General features: G+C 40.9%; 1 protein-coding gene across 2 annotated transcripts in view; it reads right to left on the minus strand.

The window, feature by feature from the left end:
• The window catches only part of Mpp1 (MAGUK p55 scaffold protein 1), a 31,094-nt gene extending 15,803 nt beyond the window's left edge, over nucleotides 1–15,291 (minus strand). Inside the window, exons 1-5 of one of the 2 annotated variants that reach the window (XM_060375277.1) lie at nucleotides 14,977–15,291; nucleotides 6,973–7,065; nucleotides 4,064–4,207; nucleotides 3,727–3,805; nucleotides 1,589–1,674 (exon numbers count right to left, since the gene is read on the minus strand). In XM_060375277.1, the coding sequence (XP_060231260.1) occupies nucleotides 1,589–1,674; nucleotides 3,727–3,805; nucleotides 4,064–4,207; nucleotides 6,973–7,065; nucleotides 14,977–15,078 (504 nt within the window). In that variant the 5' untranslated portion in view covers nucleotides 15,079–15,291. The remainder of the gene's footprint in view (nucleotides 1–1,588; nucleotides 1,675–3,726; nucleotides 3,806–4,063; nucleotides 4,208–6,972; nucleotides 7,066–14,976) is intronic. The other variant, XM_021626932.2, reaches the window with a different exon arrangement.
• Between the last annotated feature and the right edge of the window lie 6,735 nt (nucleotides 15,292–22,026).

Here is a 22,026-nt window from a genome sequence, read left to right on the forward strand (position 1 = left end):
ATACAGGTTTAAATTGTTATTTTAAAAAAAATTAATTCATTTTGGTTTTATTTGTTATTTTTGAGCCAGGTATCACTTTGAAATAAATCCCGTAACTTAGTATGTAGCCCTGGATGGCCTGGAACTCAAGTGATAATTTGCCTTGGCCTCCTAAGAGCTTTTATTACAGCTACTGCACTCAGTTCAATGATTTATTTTGTAATTTTGTTACCATAACTACAGCTGATTGTCCCCTCTCTTTTCTTTGCAATTTGAAGAATAAAAATACACATAACTGTCACATACAAATGTTTTCAAATTATGTATATATTGTATAATGACTAAAAAGATAATTAACATATGTGTTCCATCACTACTTGTTTTTGTGGTGAGACTACTTGAGATACAATCTCAGTGTTTTTCAAGAATCTGATTCATCGCTATGTAGCTCTCCATGATCCCCGCCTATCTCCACCCCCTGATCAGCACCATCCCACTCTTTACTTCTACAGGTTTGCCTTTCTGAATTCTACATATGTAAGAGTTCATGTGATGACTGTCTCTCTGTGTCTGGCTTATTTATATAATGTCTTCCTGGTGCACCCATGTTGTAACAAATAATGGGATTTCCTTCTTGTATAGGAGAGAACAGTATTCCATAGTGTGTATATGCCATGTATTTTTAGGCCATTGGACCACTGACGCCATTGCCTGACTATGATGAATTACATAGTAGTAACTGAGCATATTTTTAAGAGGTTGGTCAGGAGCTTTTTGTTTCCTTTGCCCAGTTTCCTATTTGTTTATGTTTTAAAATTAAATTTAGATTTCCCTAGAATTAGTAGCTCTTTCCTAGTAAACTGTCTTCTCAGCATATGCTCATTAACAAGCAGCCCAATGTCAGAGGCCTATTTTAAGGGCCAATTTTTGACATCACTCCTGGCATATTAAAAAAAGGAGTTTGAAGAGTTTCATGAAGGATAGTCACATGGGTATACATCTCCTCAGGAAGAACTCTCTCCATTATTGGATCATTTCAGGATGCCTACCCCTGTGTGAAAATGGTAAGTACAGGAGCAGGTTTGACAAGTAAGGGTAGGGAAAAACTGCTTGCTAAAGCCACTGAAGCCCAACTGATATAGACAGCAGCCTGCTGAGGCATAAGACAACGTCAAGAAAGATGGCAGAGAATCAGGAAGGATAAACAGGAGAGCCAGCACAACACTAAGCACAATGCTGCACATAACAGACTAAGCGAAGCTAATCCATATGCTCAAAGCCATACAGCGTGCAAGAATAAAGTAAAGCATGGATTCAGAAATACCAATATACAGCACAATCTCCAGATACCCAGGGCAATATTCTTGTTATTTTATGAGATTGATGCTCTCAGTTATTGGCCCTGCTTTGCAGTTTTACTAAATGAAAGCAGAGAAATATAATTTCTTGGACAGAGTATCAGATGATCAGAAGTGATAACTGCCCTCTCAATAAGGTAACCATGTATTTTTTTTTTTTTTGCAGAGAAATGAGATACAGTGATACCAGTGTCCATAAACCTCTTCAAGAACACAGAAGACAATATTTATCTAGTGCAAAAAATACCCACCATTGCCTTCTGCAGCTGGTCTACTGAGTGATTAGTCACATTTGTACCATTGATTTCTAGGATCTCATCCCCCACATGAAGGGAGCCTGCCATTAAACAAACAAAAAAACGTAATGCACACAAGAATAAAAATTCAAACAAGAGCTGTTAGTATAGCTCAAGAATACCACACAAGTAAAATTACAACTTAGGACATTTTATAACATAAATAAAACTTGACATTAGAAATAGTCAACCAGGAGAGATAAAAACAAACATGGTTCTGAATCCATCTAGGCAGTTCAATACTTCTTGATATCAGTCATCCAAGAGCTCATCCTTGAATTCCTGAAATTAGAATAGCTGCCAACTCCAGGAGACTTGGACACATGTACATACTAAATATAATACCAAACCCACGGAAAGACCTCAGTACTCCCCATTATTCAGTGAGTCCAATATATCTTAGTTATTGTTAAACTAAACTTCCAATGTGCTCTTACGGTTAGTCAATGTTAAAATTCTTCTTCCTTTCTTTTCTCTTGTTGTTGTTGTTCTTCTTCTTCATCATCATCATAATTTGGTTTGTCGAGACAGGGTTTCTCTGTGTAGCCTTGGCTGTCCTGGACCCTATTTGTAGACTAGGCTGGCCTCAAACTGAGAGATCCTCCTGCTTCTGCCTCCCTGAGTGCTGGGATTTACAGGCGTGTACTATGGCACCCAGCCACAAAGTTCTAAGGAGAGACATGATGCACTGGACTTGTCCCTGAGCACTGGGATTAAAAGTATACACCACCACAGCCAGCTCAATGTCAAAATTCTATGTGAAGAGTCAGGTGTGGTGGCACACACCTGTAAGACCAACACTCTGGTAGATAGAGGCTCTGTGAGTTCAAGGCCAGCCTGGTCTACAAAGTGAGTCCAGGACCACCAATGCTACACAGAGAAAGTTTCTTTCAAAAAAACAAAAACAGATTCTACGTGAAGGATGGTTACCAAATTCATGTCATATTATCTTGGATTTAAAAAAAACAGTTAAACATAAAAGAGTAAGAGGTAATACGGGAGGAGACTCATTGGAATAACCATAACCCCAATATTAGGAAGAGTTTTTAGGTTCTATTACCTTATAGGCTATCACCAGCTGCTCAAAATGTTACATTTTAATTTATTATTCTGTTCTCTCATTGCTCCCTAGCATATATTTTAGTAAATAATGCATCTGAAAATTGTTAGCACTATAGCATTAGGGAAATACAATAGTTAATTGTAATTACTTAAATTTGGTTTTGTCATTTAAGCTGTTACCTCCAGGAGGGTAGAGATGCAGCTTTCTTTACTGTTACATAGCAGTCATGTGTAGTGGGTACCTGCACTAATGACTCACTCTCTAACTAAATAGGAAAGTATATATAAAAAGGCGCAGAGGAGTTGGTTGTGGTGGCACACAGAGGCAGGCAGATCTCAAAGAGTTTGAGGCCAGCCTGGTCCACAAAAGTGAGTTCCAGGTCATCCTGGTCTAAGCAGAAAAAAAAAAAGTGATGGTGGTACTGAATAATTCATACTACTATCTTACCATACAATTTTCTTTTTCTTTTTTTAAGTTTTTTTTTTTTTTTTTTTTAGATTTACTTATTTTATTATGTATACAACATTCTGTCTGCATGTACACCTGAATGCCAGAAGAGGGCACTGGATCTCATTATACATGGTCGTTAGCCACCCTGTGGTTGCTGGGAATTGAACTCAGGATCTCTGGAAGAGCAAGCAGTGCTCTTAATCTCTGAGCCATCTCTCCAGCCATCATACACTTTTCTAAAGAGTCAGGTGAGGGTTTTGTTTATTTGTTTGATTGTTTGGTTTAGTTTTTCAAGTCAGAGTTTCTCTGTGTAGCCATGGATATCCTGGAACTTGTTTTGCAGACTAGGCTGGCATCAGACTCACAGAGATCCACCAGCCTCTGCCTCCTAGGCTGTGTACCACCACTCCTGCTTTAAAGAGTCAAGTATTAATTAAGCCAAAGAATCTCTTGGAACTCTCACAAAAATGCTATCAGTTTTGAGGACTATAAGCTTCATGTCCCACACCACTGAACAGAGAGTAAATAATTAATCCCAGGATAAAATTAGACTTAGGACCCCTCCTCCCTGCCAGAGTACCTTGTCTATGAATCATGCCACCATGGAGAATTCTGGCCACAGTACATGACTGTTTTTCATTCAGCTTCAAAGTGATTCCCTGGATGAAATAAAGGCAATGAAAAAGTAAAATTTGTTTTAAGCCCTTGCTGAGGATATCTTAAGGAAATTTTGCAGGAAAAACCATTTCCATCTATATCATGGGTGGTTCTCAGGTAGAAAAAGCAGGAAGCTTGCTTTGAAAGGAGCTTGAGATAGGGACAAAAAAACAGCAGTGAAACTGGCAGATTGTACAATTCCATGAGTGGCCCAATGACTCCACCAGTACAGTGTAAATGATAATAGAAAAAGGGATTACCATGGGCTCCTCTGTGATCTTCTCAAACTGTATGAGACGAACTTTCCTTGCCTCCTGACCTTTAGCATGGGCAGGACTACCTGGAGCGGTGGACCCATTAGTATACATGTCCTCAGTGGCAACATTCAACTGATTCAATGCAGTCTGTAAAATAAAAACAGATTAGTGGATAAAATAAGCAGCAAAGGCCCATGGTCAATCAATAATCTATAATTAGAATCCAAAAAGGCTGTGAAAACCCAGTTCTTTTATAAGATTGACATCTACTCTCATTTAAATCCATGTGAAGCTGTTTGTAAATGTTACTCATTCAATTTAACACACACATTTTGTTAGGTCATTGCAAATAAAGGAATGATTTTTATTAAAAATATTCTAAGGGACTAGAGAAATGTCTCAGTGGTTAAGAGCACTAGCTACTCTTTGTGAGAACTTGGGTTCAATTGCCAGCACATACATGGAAGCTTACAACTCTCTGTAACTTCAGTTCCAGGAGATATGATGTCCTCTTCTTTCCTCTGCTGACACAGGCATGCATGTTGTAATCAGACATTCATGAAGGCAAAACAACCATACACATAAAAATAAATAAAATTTAAATTCTGAATCCTAAAGTACTTCAGGCCCTAAGGGCTTCCAATATGGTATATACAAATGCATACCCAATACAGCAAAGATCCCAAGTGGGTCTAAATTAATTAAGGTGGGAAGAAGAAAAAGAGGACAAGTTCAGAGGGGAAAGTAAGCATGGCTATCAAGAGTCACCTCTATTCACAACAGCATCGGGCATTATGGGCAGTTCAAGACCTAATTGCTCTCTTTCTTAGGATGATAAACAGAGTGAGGTCAATCAAGAAAAGATATAGAGCAGACCTAACTCAGAATAGAGCCCTGAAAATATTGAGGGGGACTCTAGCTAAGACTCCTAGTAGCAGGGACCATGGATACTGAAGAGAACACTTTTTATCTAGACAAGATTCCTAGTGGACAGAGGAGAACACCAACCCATGTACAAAGACCTCAATCCAAAACTTGCCCTGCCTACAAAACTTGCAGAGATAGAGCAGACATAGCAGAGATTGAGGGAAGGTCCAAACAATGCAAGGGCCAATCCTATGACCCAACCTTAAGACCTAACCCATGGAAGAAAGCCAACCCCTATCACTATTAAAAATATTCTGCTAAGCTTGCAGATAGGACTCTACCAAAGTTGTTGGGCTCCACCGAGCAACAGTTTGAATCGGATACTGAGACTCATAGCCAACATTGGGTGAAGCATAGGGAGTCTAGTGGAAAGGAGTGGGGAAAGACAGAAGGACTTAGAGGTGACAAGAGCTCCACAAGAAGACCAACGGAGCCAACTAACCAGGGCCCACAGGTGCTTGCTGAGACTGAAGCACCAACCACAGACCACCCATAGAGAGGACCTAGGTCTTCTACATACATATAACTAATGGGCAGTTCAGTCTTCATGTGGGGTCACTAGTAAGGGGAGTGGGAGATATCTCTGACACAGACTATGCTGTCTGCTTTTCCATCACTTCTCCCTGATGGGACTTCCCTACCAGCCCACAGGGAAGAAGACAAACTCATGTGAACAGATGAGCTGGGGTGGGTGGGTAGAAGGCCTTGGGATATGGGAGGAAGGGTGGAATTAGGTGGAGAAGTGGGAGAGGCCTATGACCAAGATGGAAATTGAATAGACAAATTAATTAATAAGAAAGAAAAGATACAGAAAATAAACAGATTTTAACTTGACTCATACCTCCGTTTACATACAAAACTCAGTTCCAGATGATTTTGAGATACAAATATGAAAGGCAAAGCAGATAAGTTTTGAGAAAAAAAAAAACATACCTTTAAACCTTAAAATATTTTATAATTCATAATATAAAAATGTCTAGCTATATAATAAAATCTGAGAAGATAAATGCTTTAAAAATTAAAAAATATGTTCACCAAAAGACTCCACTGAGTTATGTAAAGTATTAGCAGACAAGACACTGAGAACAATAACCATAAAAAAAGGACTGATTTTTATCAAACCTAATACCATTTTTTATCAAAAAGCAATAAGGAAGCAGAGGCTAGACATTCATGAGCTCAAGGCCAGCCTTGGCTACAGAGCAAAAACTTGAATTAAAAAAAAAAAAGTCTTTCCTCCAAAGAGAACCATAAATTTAAGCAAGCAGAGCTTAGTGGTAAATGCTTGTAATCCAGGCTTTTGGTGAGGGAGGGGCAGGAGTTTGGCTCTAGCTCGTACTAATAGTAAATTCAAGTTCAGCCTAGGCTACAAAATAAGACCCCGTCTCAAAACAAAAACAAAAGCAGATATGCAAAATCTAAGCATAATATTCCCTCTACTTAGGGGGTTGAGGAAGAAGACTGTTTTGAGCTCAATCAGGAATTTGAGGTCAGGCTGGGCAAAACAGTGACAATTCATCTTAACAAACAAGAAACCACAAAGACATGTTAAGTCCTGAGAGTAAAAGTCTGCAATATAACAAAGGCCTTGTATCCAGAATATATAAAAATAGTTACAACTCAATAACAAGATGATTCAAGTTCAATGGAAAGACAAAAGATTTGAAGATTCTTCATTGGAAAAGGTATATGACTACACACAAACACATGAATAAGTGGTCCACATCACAGTAACCAAGGAAGTATAGATTAAATTAGAGCCACGGAGGACAGGAATGGTAATACATACCTAATACCAGCACTCAAGGGGCAGAGACAGAAGGATTGCTGCCAAGTTCAAGACCAAGCTCAGCTATACAGAGAGGTCCCGTCCGGCCAAGTCTATCCAGGAGACCCTGTCTCAAACATTAAATAGAACCCCCAAACAACAGAATGCCTGTATATCATTACTAGAAAATCTAAAATAAAAGAAAACACCCACTTACTCTATGGTCCAGCAATCCTACTCTTAGGGGTTCATCCAAGATGAAAGAAAACATTTGTCCACACAGAAACTTGAATGCAGATGTACTCAGCAGCTTTACGTTCCCAACAGTCCACCCAAAAGGAAACAACACAGGTGTTGAAACACAGGAGAATGTACAAGGCAGTTGTCCATGCATTCAAGAGCTCAAACTACAAAATAATAGGAATGAATTCAGAAACATGTTAAATAAAGGAAGTCCTATTAAAAAATAATATGTACCATATGATAAACTTTGTGTGAGATTTCAGAACAAACAAAATGGGAATAAATAAAAATTAAAAGAGTAGTTGTCTTGAGAGGAAAGGACTGGCATGAGATAATTGGAATACTAGTAATATTCTATACTGTGATATAGTGTAAAATAGCAAATTCAAGATTTTTGTATTTTACTGTATGTAAATCTTAACTTAAAAAAAAACATAAACAAACTCTAGGCAGTGATATATACACTGAAGCCCTTCAGGTTGAAATACTCTGACATTTTCACCTTGTTTTCAAATAAAAAAAGAGTGGATAGAAGGACGGCTTTAGGAACACATGTGTTAAGGCAAACAAAGCGATAGTCAATTATAAAATCCAGAAGGATAAAAAAAATAACTTTTAAAAAATATCTTTAGTAATTTTGAATTTTTCCAAATAAAACTGATCAAGAATAGCACTGAGAGTAAAAAGAAGCTGGGCATGATGGTGCACACCTGTAATTCCAGCACTCAGGGAGGTAGAGGCCGGCAGAGCAATTCAAATTTGAGGCCGGCCTGGTCTATAAAGCGAGTCCAGTACAGCCAAGGCCACATAGAAAAACCCTGTCTCAAAAAAAAAAAAAAAAAAAAAACCAATAACAAAACAAACAAAATAAAAAAACAGGTGGTGCACAGAGTTACGCAGAGGTGAAAATACCCATACTCATACACTAGAAATAAATGTTTTTTAAAAGAGTGGGAGATGGCTCAGTAGGTAAGAGTGTTTGCTGTCCCAGCACAATACTTCAGTTCAAATCCCCAACACCCATATAAAAACAGCAAGGCCATCTGTAATTCCAGCACTGTCTGGAGTAAAGATAAGAGGACCAGCAGGTCTGATTGGCCACCAGTGCAGCTCTAGGTTCAGTGAGAGACCCTGTATCAAGAAAGTAAGATAAAAAGTGATAGGTCACATGTCCTCTGTGCTCATTACTGTTGCACGTATTTGTATGCATGCATACACACACACACACACACACACACACTCACACACACACAGTAAAAAGGCAAGCCATTGAGTCTGTAACTGAAACTTTTGTATCTGTAGGTAGACACATAAACTGGGGAAATCATTATTGGGGTGTCTCTCCACTGAGTTTCATTTAAGTTTACTTATACAGATAAAAGGTCATTTGTTGGAGCAAAGGCAACTTACCAATAACTACATCACCCCTTCAGCAACAGTTAATTGTCAAGAAACCCAGAGGAGGGTCTAATATATCCATGAAGGAATGCTGATGAGCTCAATCTTGTATAGGTCTTGTGGCATTGGGTTTTTTGTTGTTGTTGTTATTGTTTGTTTGCTTTGGTTTTTCAAGACAGAGTTTCTCTGTATAACCCTGGCTGTCTTGGAACTCACTTTGTAGACCAGGCTGGCCTGGAACTCAGAGATATGCCTGCCTCTGCCTTCCAAGTGCTGGGATTAAAGGTGTGTGCCACCACAGTCTGGCATAGCATTGTTTTTTAATGTCATAAAAATTAAAGTTTGGATTATTTTGGAATAATATGAAGACATATTGCCTTTCTTGTCCCACAAATATTTGTGCATAAAATAATAAATCAAAACCAACACAACAAGGTACATGAGAAAGAAGTAATGTGAGGTTGGTATTTGGGAACAAACTGAAGATGAAGAGCAGCTATGTACTAACCACACACACAGCACTCAAGGACACTTAAGGAGATGTGAAAGGTCTTTTCAATAAGCAGAGCTATGAAAAGTATTACTTGCCATTAATTTTTCTGGGGGAAAGAAGCCTTTAGTATGAATGTATGGACCCCCAGGATGAGTTCAGCGATGATGGGCACAAAAGGAAAAGGGTGGAAAGATGACAGACAAGGAGGTCTGGCCTTAAGATGTCTCATAGGTGTGATTTCCACAAACTAAGACATCTTCATTTACTGCTTTCTTTCTAACCGAAAGGACAATGAGGACTGACTCATTGTCATTTGCTGAGTAACCTCAGATGAGGGAAGTGTTGAGAAAGAGAAACTGCCTTGTTTAGCAGCTAAAATCTCCCCAAACTCACATGACATTGTCATATGGCATTTATGTTGTAACAAAATTGTTGAAAATAGGTTGTAATTTGAAAATTAACTTAGAAGACCTGGCAACACAGAACTTCACACAATTCCTAGGTACTCTACAACAAACAATTCAATGACACTATAGACATTGCATGGGAAGACACCATGTAGCCATGACAATGAGACTCTGAGGTAATTTTGAAACCATCTTTTTAGGTGGGAAAATAAAACTATTTGAAGGCAATTATTCTAGTTTCACCATAAACAGTGAAAAAAAAAAAGAATATACTTGTTTTTACTTAGAAACATACAAATGATCACTGGAAGGAACAGTGATTATTTCTAAGAAGGGAAAATTTGGTTGGATAGAAGGTAGAGTGAGAAGGAAATTGCCTGCATAGGCTGACTTTATTCACCATATCTTACAAATTATGCATTATGTGTTTGAAATAGCTTAAGAAAGTAATTTAGCAAAAAATACTAAGTAGAACTTGAAAATCTGGAACACACCTTTAACAGAAAAACATACTCCCCGGGTTGGATTCCTGGCTATTTTTACTAATGGCTGAGTAACTTTGGATTCTTGACCTTTTTGCACTTCTGTTTCTTCAACTGTAAAAATGAGGATAGTAACAGAATGACTTTACTGGGTTGCAAGCTTAACATAATACTTAGACACTTGCGGTAAACATGGGCTATGTTACCATGGTGTTGGATATAGCTCTCTGTTGGGAATACTGACATACTAACAAGCCTGAAAAAAGCCACTAAAGAAAATGCTCCACATTCAAAACCTTATGTATTCCTTCATTTTTATGCCACAATGGTTAATTTCTATTCAGAAAAATGGAAGTCTACTGTTCACACCGAGCTCTCAAAACCACATTCCTTCCTATAACTGGCAAGATGAAATTTTCTGACATGAGTAGGATTTTCAATCAACTTGGCAGCCTGAGTACTTGTGTGGATCTCCTCCTCCTCCCTCACTCCTTAGTCTATTTGTTTGGATTTTTTGAGATAGGGGCGCATTCTGTATCCCAAGGGAGGCTGGAATCAAAATCCATTTGACTCAGACCCACAAACCCCAAGATTATAGGCACAGACCACTACACCCAGCTTTTTATAGCAAAATGAGGATAGAAAAGAAAACATGTACTTTCCATATCATCCACAAAGAAAACATTTAAGAAATCACCAGGGAAAAGAGATTTTATTCAATGACTCTCTAGAAGACAGAAAGTAGGCAAAAGAATAGTTACTGATCACTCAACCCTGTAGCTGAAGAGGGCCATACGGTTTCACAGACCATCAACTTGAGGACAGAAATCCCAGAAAGAAGGGAATCATGGGTTGGAAATACATATGCAAAAGCCATGACTCTATCGATCTATGACTCTATTCTCAAGGCAAGAAGGGCAGAGGGGCCAGGTCAGTTGGACACAGCCCACAACTTCCCTGGAGAACAGCTTTTCTTGTCTCATTGGCCAGAGCTGCAGAGCACAGCCCCACAACAATCAGAAAAAAAAAAAAGATTAGAAAATTTAAGAATTTTGTTGGCTATCTTGCCATCTCAAACAATATCAGAGGATCTGGGAAAAGTAGAACATTAGTTCAGCAATCAATTACAACAATGTAAAAACCACTTACTGACTTTCACATTTTAGAATCCACCCACAGACAAATCTTGAAAGTTATAAAGAACACATTGTAAGTGCAAGCACTGTGACAAATTAAGATATATATGTGATAGAGGCTGAGAAGTTTAAAGAAATGAGGAAAGCACCTAATCTTGTCTGCTTGAAAAGGTGAGTGTCAAAGGTAGCTTCTGCACTGCTTAGGCAGCAAATAGCTACACACACATACACACACACACACATTTTTCTTCTTTTTTGGGGGGAGGTTTCAAGACAGAGTTTCTCTGTGTATCCTTGGCTGTTCTGGAACTAGCTCTGTAGACCAGGCTGACCTCAAATTCACCTGTTGTCACCCCCTCCCCCACACCCCCCCAAGGGCTGAGATAAAAAGTATGGCAATGTTAAGCTATAAATTTCTATATCGTGACTACATATCTTTGATTTGTTTAATTTAAAACAATCAGGAAACTCAGTCAAGATGACCCAGCTACCACTTTCTGCACTTCTGCCTAGGCTGGTGTCAGCTGCCAATAACCTTGTACCTTGTTGGTGTTATTTTTCTCATACATAAGTGGTTTCAATAAAGCCTTTTTTGTAAACTCTGTAGCACATAACTGTAATCCTAGTACATGGGAGGCAGGGGTTGGAGAATAATTCTGAGAGCAATCTGGAATACAAAACAAGGCCTGGCATCATGTTGCCTTCTTGAATTCTGAATTATGTGCTCTTGTTTAACTCCTGGAGTCTAAGGATTATAAATTATTTTACTGAAAATGGTTTCTAAGCCTTTTTGCCTTCAAATATTGATGACAAGGTAGAGATAAGAATTTAATTTTGGTCAGCTAGGCCTGACTAAATTTAATTTTAGTCAGTACAGCCTTGTAATGTCAGTTCTCAAGAGGCTGAGACAAAGAGCACTGCCAGGAGTTTGAGGCCGGCCTAGGCCATACAGTGAGACTCTCTTGAATAAACAAGACAGAGCAAACATCAAAAACTGTCAGGCATGGTATAATTAAGGGCACCCTTCTAATCCCAGTACTCTGGAGACAGAGGCAGGCAGATCTCTGAATTTGAAGCTATCCTGGTTTACACAGTGAGTTCTAGGCCAGCCAATGCTACATAGTGAGACCATGTGTTAAAAAAAAAAAGATAAATAAAGAAATAGTAAAACAAAGAATGTTGTTGTTTTTGTTTTTGTACCACCATGCCCAGCTGAGAATGGTTAAATTTAATGAGTGATGTTCTATTTACAGTTTCAACACTGGTCTAATAGCTATATAGGAACTAAGAGCCAGGTTTTTAGAAATACAGTCCAGTGTTGAAGGTGGAATGGAGTTGCTTGAGTTTCTTGTTTTATTTCAGTGGAAGAAGCCTGTGCATTAATCCAGAGTGCACTGGACAGATAAAGCAAATCAGCCAACGACCTTTCAACACGTGGCCTTTGGATTGATATATGTATTTACTGCCTGAGAAACAAAGCTCTAGTTAATGTATGATTTTTAAGACAATACCTGCCAGAAAAATCCTGATTCTTAAGCATTCCTGTCTCCCCAGTTGTTATCATTTATAGTTAAATAGTTCTAATCTCTAGCTTTCTTGGGAGAGTTGTTGGTTTTCTTGTGGTTTCTGTAACTTTCCTGTTGTGTTTTTTTCTCCCCCTCTCACAAAGTGAAAGATATGTCCATGTGAAGAGTTGGTACTTGTGGACATCAGATGCACCTAGCCAGGGAACTACACAAGGCTGGCAGGTGGTATTAAGCAGCTCCCAGGCTCTTCTGTATTTAGAGTCACTCATTTCCTTGGACTGGGCATTCTAAGTTCTACATGTGGAAGCAGTTGGCAGAGAGCCTAACAGTAGGCTGAACAAATGTTTGTTCATTCCTGTGCTCACTAGTTCACTGCCACTTTGTTCCGAGCCAATTAGTTTAAATGAGAAAATCAACTGTAGTTGCCCCTGCTCTATTTCCCCCACTACTGCTCCCACTCCTGCTAACTTTTTTCATCTATTTTTTTTTTTAATTTCAACTTCCTTTGAGAAATTGTCTCTGCCCTTTGAACTGTGCTGCAGATGTTTCCTCTGAAGGAGGTGTAGGGGCTGTGAAGCACTATGGAGCAGGCAGCATTGCTGAAGCCTGCACTTTGTAGAATCCAGGATGTAAGGGGCAAACAGGCAAAACAGAACAGCTTGTGCAGAGACGCCAGGGTTCAATGCCATACAGTCCACATACAATAGCAGAAAGCAAGTCTTGGTTGAGTCAATAGGAAACATAGTCAGTGAGTCTGCTCCTGATTATCAGCCTACTAGAGAAAGAGCTTCTTAGGTCTGCATGTTTCATTTGAGAAGGAGACATTTCCATTCTGTCTGTCATTTAAGAGCATGTATACTAGAAAACAAAGTATCACTTTCAAATTAAATTTAGTTTTTACCCCAGTTTTCTCAGTACCTCATATGGTCTGTTAGTCTTCTTCCTTACTTGTCCTTCACTTCTAGGATCTGTATGACTATTTTTCAAAACCAGAAAGACTTAGACACCTTACAGATAGGAATCTGTTTTTATTGTGGCCACATGGGCCTAAGTAGATTAGAGTTTTATCATATAAGTTCTGCTCTTTGCTCTTTATTTGCTCACCTTAAATAAGGCACTGAACTATAACATCAGAAACAGATGTTTCCTTCAATAATCATTACATTTGGGGGTCTGATAATTCCTTGCTGTAAAAAATAAATCCATCTCGTTGTGACATTAAAAATGCTCTGAAGTCTGACATCTTGGCCCATGCCTATAATGCCTATAAACTCAGGAGTCTGAGGCAAGAGAATTAACAGGAGTTCAGGACATTAGAGGTGAGTTACAGGCTAGCCTGGGCTACAGTGTGAGACCTTTTCTCAAAACAAGAAACAAACAAACGAAAAAGGCAAAATGTCTTCCTACTTGCCAGCAGGAGAGATAAAAATTTTCTGACATTTAATTGGTGCACAGGTTCTTCCCCTAAACAGTGAATTGCTCTGTCAGTGTTACTAAAAGAGGACTCTGGGTGTGGAGCATAGAAAGACAAGATTAAATAACGTTACTTCCAAAACTCGCTTGGGGAGGGAAAATGACACCAGTGGTGGGGAAAAGGAAACAGAGCTCCAGAATTGGGGAACCAGACTAAAACTGTCATAATATACTTTTTTCTTACCAATTCTTAACTTTTTCTTTGTTTTTTTTTAATCTAAAAAAAAAAGTGATCAAAACACATAATAGCCTACCATTCCTGCAAGTCTTTTTTGATTTATTTTCCTTTTAGTTTCACCTACTATCATCTTTGAACATTTTGTCTAATGTATGCTGTTTAATACCTGTACCTGCCTGTCACAAAGCCAGCTTTCCAAGCTTCGCTGTGTCACATGCAGCACCATAAATCTCTCAGGAGAAGGGACTAGAGAGTAGAGGGAGCAGGGTCAGTAAGTGGTTCAGCACTATAAGCTACTGAATTTGGGGGGGGGACACGCTACATAGAATGTAATCATAACCTCCTCTGGGGGCCTCTCTGACGCTAGAGATTAAGAACTATTACTAACACTGGAATGTGAAGACTACCCTAATTTACAATGTAGCACAAGGGGCCTGCTGAAATGAAATGTAGAGGCACATTGAATGAGCTTTTTAGAGCACGAAGTTGGCTTTCACAACCATGTTTGTGAAACTCAACACAAATGCTCAACAACAATCAGGCAGATTTAGTCTTGGATATGTTCCTTAAAGTCTTTTATTTTTCTTCTTCAAGTCTTTCTGTTACTCAACTTTCATCCATGAGCAAGTTTTCTTTGACCTTTCTTTTGACAGGCCTCTTGAGATTTTTATCTAGGAGAGCTGCCCCAGGAACTATCTACCACACCCAATATGAACCCGACCCAGTGCTAAGGCCTCCACCCTGGGGACAGGACACCCAAGATCAGGCTGTCGGGGGCAGACCGCCTGCAAACAAGGCCATAGATAGGACAAATCCAGCAGCAGATGGAAAGGCCAGGAGCAGAGACCCAACCCGAACGCTGAGGACCCCAGGGGTCCCACTAACCTCAGGTCGGTTGCGCTTCTGTAGCAAGTGCTCCAGGTACAGGTCCGAGAGTGCGGTGCGCATGCTGCTCCCACCTTCGCCTTCGCTGGACTTGAGCGTCATCTCGCAGGAGCAGGGACACCAAGACGCTGGAGCTGCAGAGCTTTGAGCCCGGGAATCGCAAGCCGGGAAACTGCGGCCTGCTCGGAGGCGTGGGATACTCGGAGGCGGTAGAGGAGATGGAGGAGGCTGAGACCAAGAGCTGCGCCTGTCACAGCCAAGAAGGGTGGGAGTCAGGAGGGCCAGGAGGAGCAGTACCCACGCCCCGCCTACTTCCCCGCCACGGCCCGCCCCTAAGCCCACCCACGCCTTGGCCTTCCTACTGCCCAGCGATTGGAGAAGGCGCAGTTTAGCGCTGCTTGGAAGCTCCGTTCTAGCCACGCCTCTGCGGGCCCTGACAAGACGCGCTGCCTGCATCCCTGGAGGATAGAATTCTGAGACTGGCGCTTCCCTTTCGCGTTTACCCGCATGACTTGTGAACTACTAGAGCAGATTCCAAAACGTCCAGCTACTGCAGCTGCCGCCCTTTACCACCCACGAGTTGCAATCAGCAGGTCACCTGATTCCTAGCTGAGGCAACCCAGGAGTGGCTTTTACCTCCAGATAGGTCGGGACATCAGGAATCAGCCAGCTGCCCAATGGAACCTGAAGAATGCAGGGAACTGATGAGATTCAAGGCTCTTAAACTGGTGTGGTCACAAGGCCGATGTACCTTTCCAAGTTAAGACTTGTGAAAATGCCTTTAGGTGCCTGTTCTGCTGGTGCCATCATTTATGTTGATGAATGCTGTTCAGTGAGAATTGCCCTCAAGAGCAAACTGATTTTACTTACGTTAGGCCAGATCTCCTGCTGTTAATGCCACACAATTTCTAGAAATTAACGAAAGCAAATGGAACACTCTTTAGGAATCAGAGTAATATCCCTAAACATCCAAATGTCCTGGAGATTAATAAAAGGCTTTCTGAACAAAATTAATGTTTACTGGGCTAGCATAAAGGTTCCTTGAGAACTCGGTCCTAAAACCCTGAGCTCACATGATTGGTAACTTGAACCCTCCTCCTATCCCCAGAGGAACTACTTTGGGTGGAAAAGAGACGAGAAGAGAAAAGGAGAGGGGAGAAGGGCCAGGGAAAGAGAGATTGGTTCAGAGAAAGGAAATACATTGAGCAAAGTTACAGAATAGACAACTCTGTAACACACCTGTGCACATACACAGGGTACCAAACAATAAAAATAGCTCGGTGAGTAAAATAGGGCCTTTCATTAACTGAAGATGGAACTGGAAAAGATGGAATTGGAACCTTGCCTTATGTGATATGCAATGGGGACTGTTGTTAAAAAGAATGAAAATCCCAATCATTTGATTTTACCAATAAAGACTTGGGAGCCTGATACTGAAGTGAAAACCTACTAGCTCAGAGAGGCAGAGAAAGCCTTTCTACACAGTTGCCGACCCAAAAGGAAAAAGCCTTTCTACTCAGCTCACATCCCTGAAGGAAAAAGCCAAAAGCCAAACGCCCAAGGCGAAAGCTTGCTAGCTCAGCTGACAGAATAGGAGGAAAAGGCTTGCTGGCTCACCCAGAAGCCCAGGGGGTGTCAAGAAACCCAGCTCAAGAACTAGAGAGCTAAAGCTCCTTCTACTTCTATGCTTCGACTATGCTGTCTTAAATACCCCTCAACTCAAAGTCCCTCCTATTCTTTAATGCCTGTCAGCTGGTTTCTTGCTCTACCTCTTGACCCAGGGTTAACTTTATTAAATCCTGTGTAGAGAAAGCTCTTGGATTAAATGTGTGTTAGGGATGGTTGAACCACACCATGATCACCTGTTCATAATAACAGAAAGTTCTTGGATTAAAGGTGTATGATAGGGTTCAACCACACCAAACAAGAAACAGGGTTTTACCATTCACAATTTTGGGGTTCACAATGGGATCAAATATCCTGCAACAGTGGACTGCTTAGTTAGCATGCAAAATTCCTGGGTTCAGCTCTCATTAATACACGCACTACTCATGAAAGTGCATGCCTATAATTCTAGCATTTGGAAGATGGAGGTAAGAGGAGTAAGAAGATCAGAAGTTCAAAGTCACACTGTCACTCAGTAAGTTTGAGGGTAACCTGGGATACATAAGACCTTGTCTCAAAAAAAGAAAAAGAAAAAGAAAAAAAGAAAAAGAACTTAAAAAAAAACAGAGAACTAGACATAGTGTCACATACTTATCATCTCAGTGCTTGGGTGGTAGGTACAGCAGAAACTTAAGTTTAAATCCAGCTTCAGCTACAAGGTGAATTTGGGGCCAAGTTGTGCCACACTAGACACTTTCTCAAAAACAAACTAGCTCCATAATATAAGGGAATAAATGTTAGCGTATAGGCAGCCTGTTTCTGGTTGCATAGTAACCTATGATGTCATCATGTGTCACCCACTGGGTGTGTGGCAGGCTCAGTTCATCTGCACAAGCACAAGCTATAAAAGGACCAACTTGCCACTTTATGTCACTCTTACCTTCCTTTCTTACTATCCTCTCTTGCTCTCTCTGCCTCAGTTTCTTTCCTGCCCACACCATCATATCTCGTTCCTTTCCCCTCTATCTCTACACCACCATCCAATAATCTCTTTCACTTAATATCTGTTGTGTGTGGGGGAGCATCATTTTAAAATAAATACTAACATTTGGTAGCCCATACGGGGAGGACACTTCCAGCAATGTTTACACATGCTAGAACCCTCACATGCCTACCCACAGCAAATCTTTCTCTTACACCTTCATCTCCAGCTTCCTTCATGATCACTTAACCTGTCTCTGCCTGCTGCCACTGTGTGCTTCTGCTCTGTTTCCTGCAGCTGCTCAAACATGCATGCAGCCCAAAACAGATCTTTTTTTTCTCACTTGATACCCTTTTCTGCTCTGGTCCTTTCCTCACTCACTATTTGGTAAGCGAGGCCTCTGGACCCGCCTGCACAGCACAGAGGGTTTTAAAACTGCCCTCAAACATCTTTCAGTTTTGCCACTGCCTCAGGCCCCAAGAACTTGGGTTTTAAATGTCCTGCCTCGATGATGTGCTTATGTGTGGAGCAGGGTTTTTGAATTGAGCTGACACCCGCTCAGCCCTGCAACTCACAGTTTAGAACTGCTGCTGGCAGGGACCTCCATACCGTCAGCAAGGCCCCAAGGCCTGCAAGCCTGGTTCTGCATTGCCACTGCGGCTGCACAGGACTCATGACTAGCTGCCATGTTGATTGTGGGATAAAGAGGGTGGAGCTACGGCTTCACTGCCATCTCCACTAAGGGCAAGCACATGGTCTTAACTAAGGGCAATCAAGGGCAGGCACATGATTGGCAGCCATCTTGGTTATAAACAACAACAACAACACTGTGGTTTCCCTTCTGCCGGCTGCTTTCACTACCTTGTTTCTGTCCCACTGTTTTCAGAGCTTCAAAAAAGCAGTCTCTTGTAGACACTAAAAGGCCACTGCACCCTTCCTACCTCCCCTCTAAAGCTGCCTATCTGCTCCAATCCTTTCCTGCAGATTAGACTCCCTCTAGGAGAACTTGATCTTACTGCTGATAAAGCCCTGGTACCAGGCACCGAAGTTGTCAGGCTTAGCCAGGCTAAGCCCCTGACCTGCTGTGCTATTTGGTTGATGAACCACTAGCCACATGGTCCATTTCCATTTCCCCTTTCTCATTTAAAGAAATGGCTTCTTCATATTCTCTCCCCTTTGAGAAACCTCTGGCTTCTACACCTATATTTGCCCTACTCAAATGTCTACTATCCAGTAACAGTAAGAGCGATCAGTGAAGGAAAAAGCGATTTCCTATTTCTCTTTTCTCAAAGTCCTGTCTGTTTCTCTCTGCCTGCCATCCCATTAAATAAAACTACTCTCTCGTTTCTTTTTATGCTCTCAAACAAACAAACAAACCTTAAGATTAAATTGTAAATCTTAAGGTGACCAGATGATATGAACAATTTTAATAATAATTAATTCTCTGCTTATTTTAACTCATTTTAGGCTATAAAATCAACAAGTCTCATTTAAATTGGTATGGATTTTTATAAAAATTCAAAGTTATATTTTTACAACATGCTGTGTAAATGATTCAACCCTGGTTCAAAATAATTTTTATGTGGTGCTAAAATTTCAAGGTTATAAATGTCTGTTCAGATTTACAAGCTAATTTAAAATGTATGTCTAACTGCCTATGTCTTTATCAGTTCCTGAATTAATGAATAAATGCTGTCGTCTCCCCCCATCCCCCATCCCCTGCTGGTGCTCTGGATGCACCACTAGGCTTTCTGGCAAAGAGATTTGGTATAAGTTCAAATGTAATTTTAAAATTGCTTTATACTGTTCTACTATATTGGTTTTAAAACTGTGCTCCAGACCTTGGCTGTTGCTCTGAGGCTGTTGGCATTCCCATAGAGAAAACAAGAGGTCTGCAATGCCCCATCCTTTGGGTGTATAGCCAAGGTCCACCCTGCCAGGTGCCTGTTTCAAATGCAGCCAGGAAGGATCCTAGTATTATGTCTCCTGGGAGTCTTCCTTGTAGCCCCCTGGCACTGCTTGTGATGACCTGCTTTGTCAGCTTGTGCCCTCGAACCTCAGGTTCTCTTGTACTCCATGGGGACTCCCTAAAGACTGGCAGAACTGACTTTTCTCTCTTCACCCATGAGAATTGTGTCTTCCACCATACCCCCGGGCTCTCCTCTGAGAGGCCTTCTAAATAATTTCACATCCCTACACCTCACACCCGCTTTAAGGGTTTCTAGGCTTACACATTTCTGCAACCAAACTTGGCCTCAATTCCCTTAGATGACAGATCCAAAGCAAAATCTTTTAAATTACTGTCAGTGATTGGGTAAATGGAGGTGCCCTCGGGTAAATGGAGTTTCCCTATGGTTCAAGGTTCTCTTCTTTGATCCAAACCTTCCATCTCAGTTCTCTCTCCCAAAAGTTTCAAATGTGCACCTAAAGGTAACATACACCTAAAAGAAATTTCCTCTGTAGCCTACTTAACTTTGTCCTCTGCATATATATATATATATATTCCAGTATCCCGCCAGACCAAGGTCCTACATCCAGGACCGTGCCAAAGCACCTACGACAGGTGTCCCTGTCTGACCTCACAGACTTCCACCTGCACTTTCCCTCCCAACCACCGATGTTCTCACAGACCTTGGACAGCATCAAACGAGCCTGTTCTTCCTGGACTTGATCAACATTTCAGCATTTTGGCTTCCCTATTGCCTCCCTAGTGTTAGCAAAAAGTAACTAAAGATGACTGATATTGATTTGTCTGTTAAACACTTTTTCCCTCTCTATCTCTTACCCTGTTGCATGGTGACCAAAAGCTGTTGGGATCCATAAGCAGGCATCTCTACAGCCAGCCTCAAGGGACCTGGCATACTGGAAGTCAGGCATCTCTGAGGCCACCTACGACCACCTGTGGACCACCTGAAACCACCTGCGCATGCTCTGGGTCACCTTATAAGAGAACTGGCACCACCTACTCTCTCTCTCCCTCCTACCCTTCCCAGAGACAGCCTCTGTAACCCCCTCCTCCTTCCCTTAATAAAACTTCCCATGTGGAAGTAGTCTCCTGGTATGATTTGTGAACCCACCATGTAACAAGAGCTGCTTCCAATGAACCTATATTTATATAATTTAACTTGCCTTATACGAGAAGCAGTCCAATGTACTCTTTTTTTTTTTTTAATTATTGAAAAAGGGAAGAATGTTATTGTATAAGCAGCCTGCTTCTGGGTTGCCTAGTAACCTATGATGTCATCATGTGTCTCCCACCAGGTGTGTGGCAGATGCGTTTCAGCTGAGTATGCACAAGCTATAAAAGGATCAACTTGCCACGTTGTCTCTCTCTTACTCTCCTCTCGCTCTCTCTCTCTGCCTTGCTTTCTTTCCTTGCCCCCCATCATGCCTCTCTATCTCTCCTTCCCTCTCTCCACCTCCATCCAATAAATAGTTCATGTTGTGTGTGTGGCATCATTTTTTAAAAATAAATACTGACAATCGGGAGATGACTTGTTGGTTAAAATCACTTACTGTTCAAGCATGGGGACCTGAGTTTGAATTCACAACATCCACTTAAAAAGCTGGTCATGGCCACACATGCCTGTAACTCTAGAGCTATGGGGTGAAGTAAGAAGATCTGTTGGCTGCCAGCATAGCTCCAGATGAAGTGAGGGACCCTTAAGGAAATTAAGGTGAAGAGAGTGATAGAGCAGAACACATAAGGTCATCCTCCAATCTCTATATATGCATGGGGTTAGTGAACCTACACATACGTGGATGTATACACCTCTTACTTTCTGTATCTCTCATATACACATGTAGACACACAGCAGTAAAAAATAATAAATAGAATAAGAAAAGGGACTTAATGTACATCAGCAGAAAATAGTTTTCAATGCATAAACACAAAGGATTACTATTATGAATGTATAAAGATGTTTTATAGCACTCTGTGAGCCAAACAGCCACCATCTTCATGAACTCATTCATGTCTGCTAGCAAAAGATTATCAGAACTGGGTTTACTGACTATAGACCTTCATTATAGAAAGAGGGCACACGGGAGGCAGGATTCTCACTTGAGTATTCAAGCATTCTCCTCAACCAATTGTGTCCTAATTGTTCAGGGGATGGACGAGAATATATGGACTGGGGAAGGTTACCAGGTTAAAGCTTCATCTGTGTGGCTATAGGGAAGCCATCATCCATGTGGGGTTTATAGGGTGGCTGTTATGATACAATCAATGACCCCTCACCCGTGCTCTGTAAGTAAGCCCAATAAAAATCATTGGTTTTTCAGGACAAACTTCCACAGACTACAACTTTGTTTTGTCATTGCTGCCTTAGGGTAGAGAATTAATGACAACACTAAGACTAAAAACTAACGAAAACCACAATCTATCATTCTTTGTCCGGCAGTAGTCTGGGGCTTTGCTGTCAGCTTCAGGACAAAGAACAGAGCTACCCTGGTATTGGAGG

The sequence above is a fragment of the Meriones unguiculatus genome, chromosome X, assembly GCF_030254825.1.
Source record: "Meriones unguiculatus strain TT.TT164.6M chromosome X, Bangor_MerUng_6.1, whole genome shotgun sequence".
NCBI lineage: Eukaryota > Metazoa > Chordata > Mammalia > Rodentia > Muridae > Meriones > Meriones unguiculatus.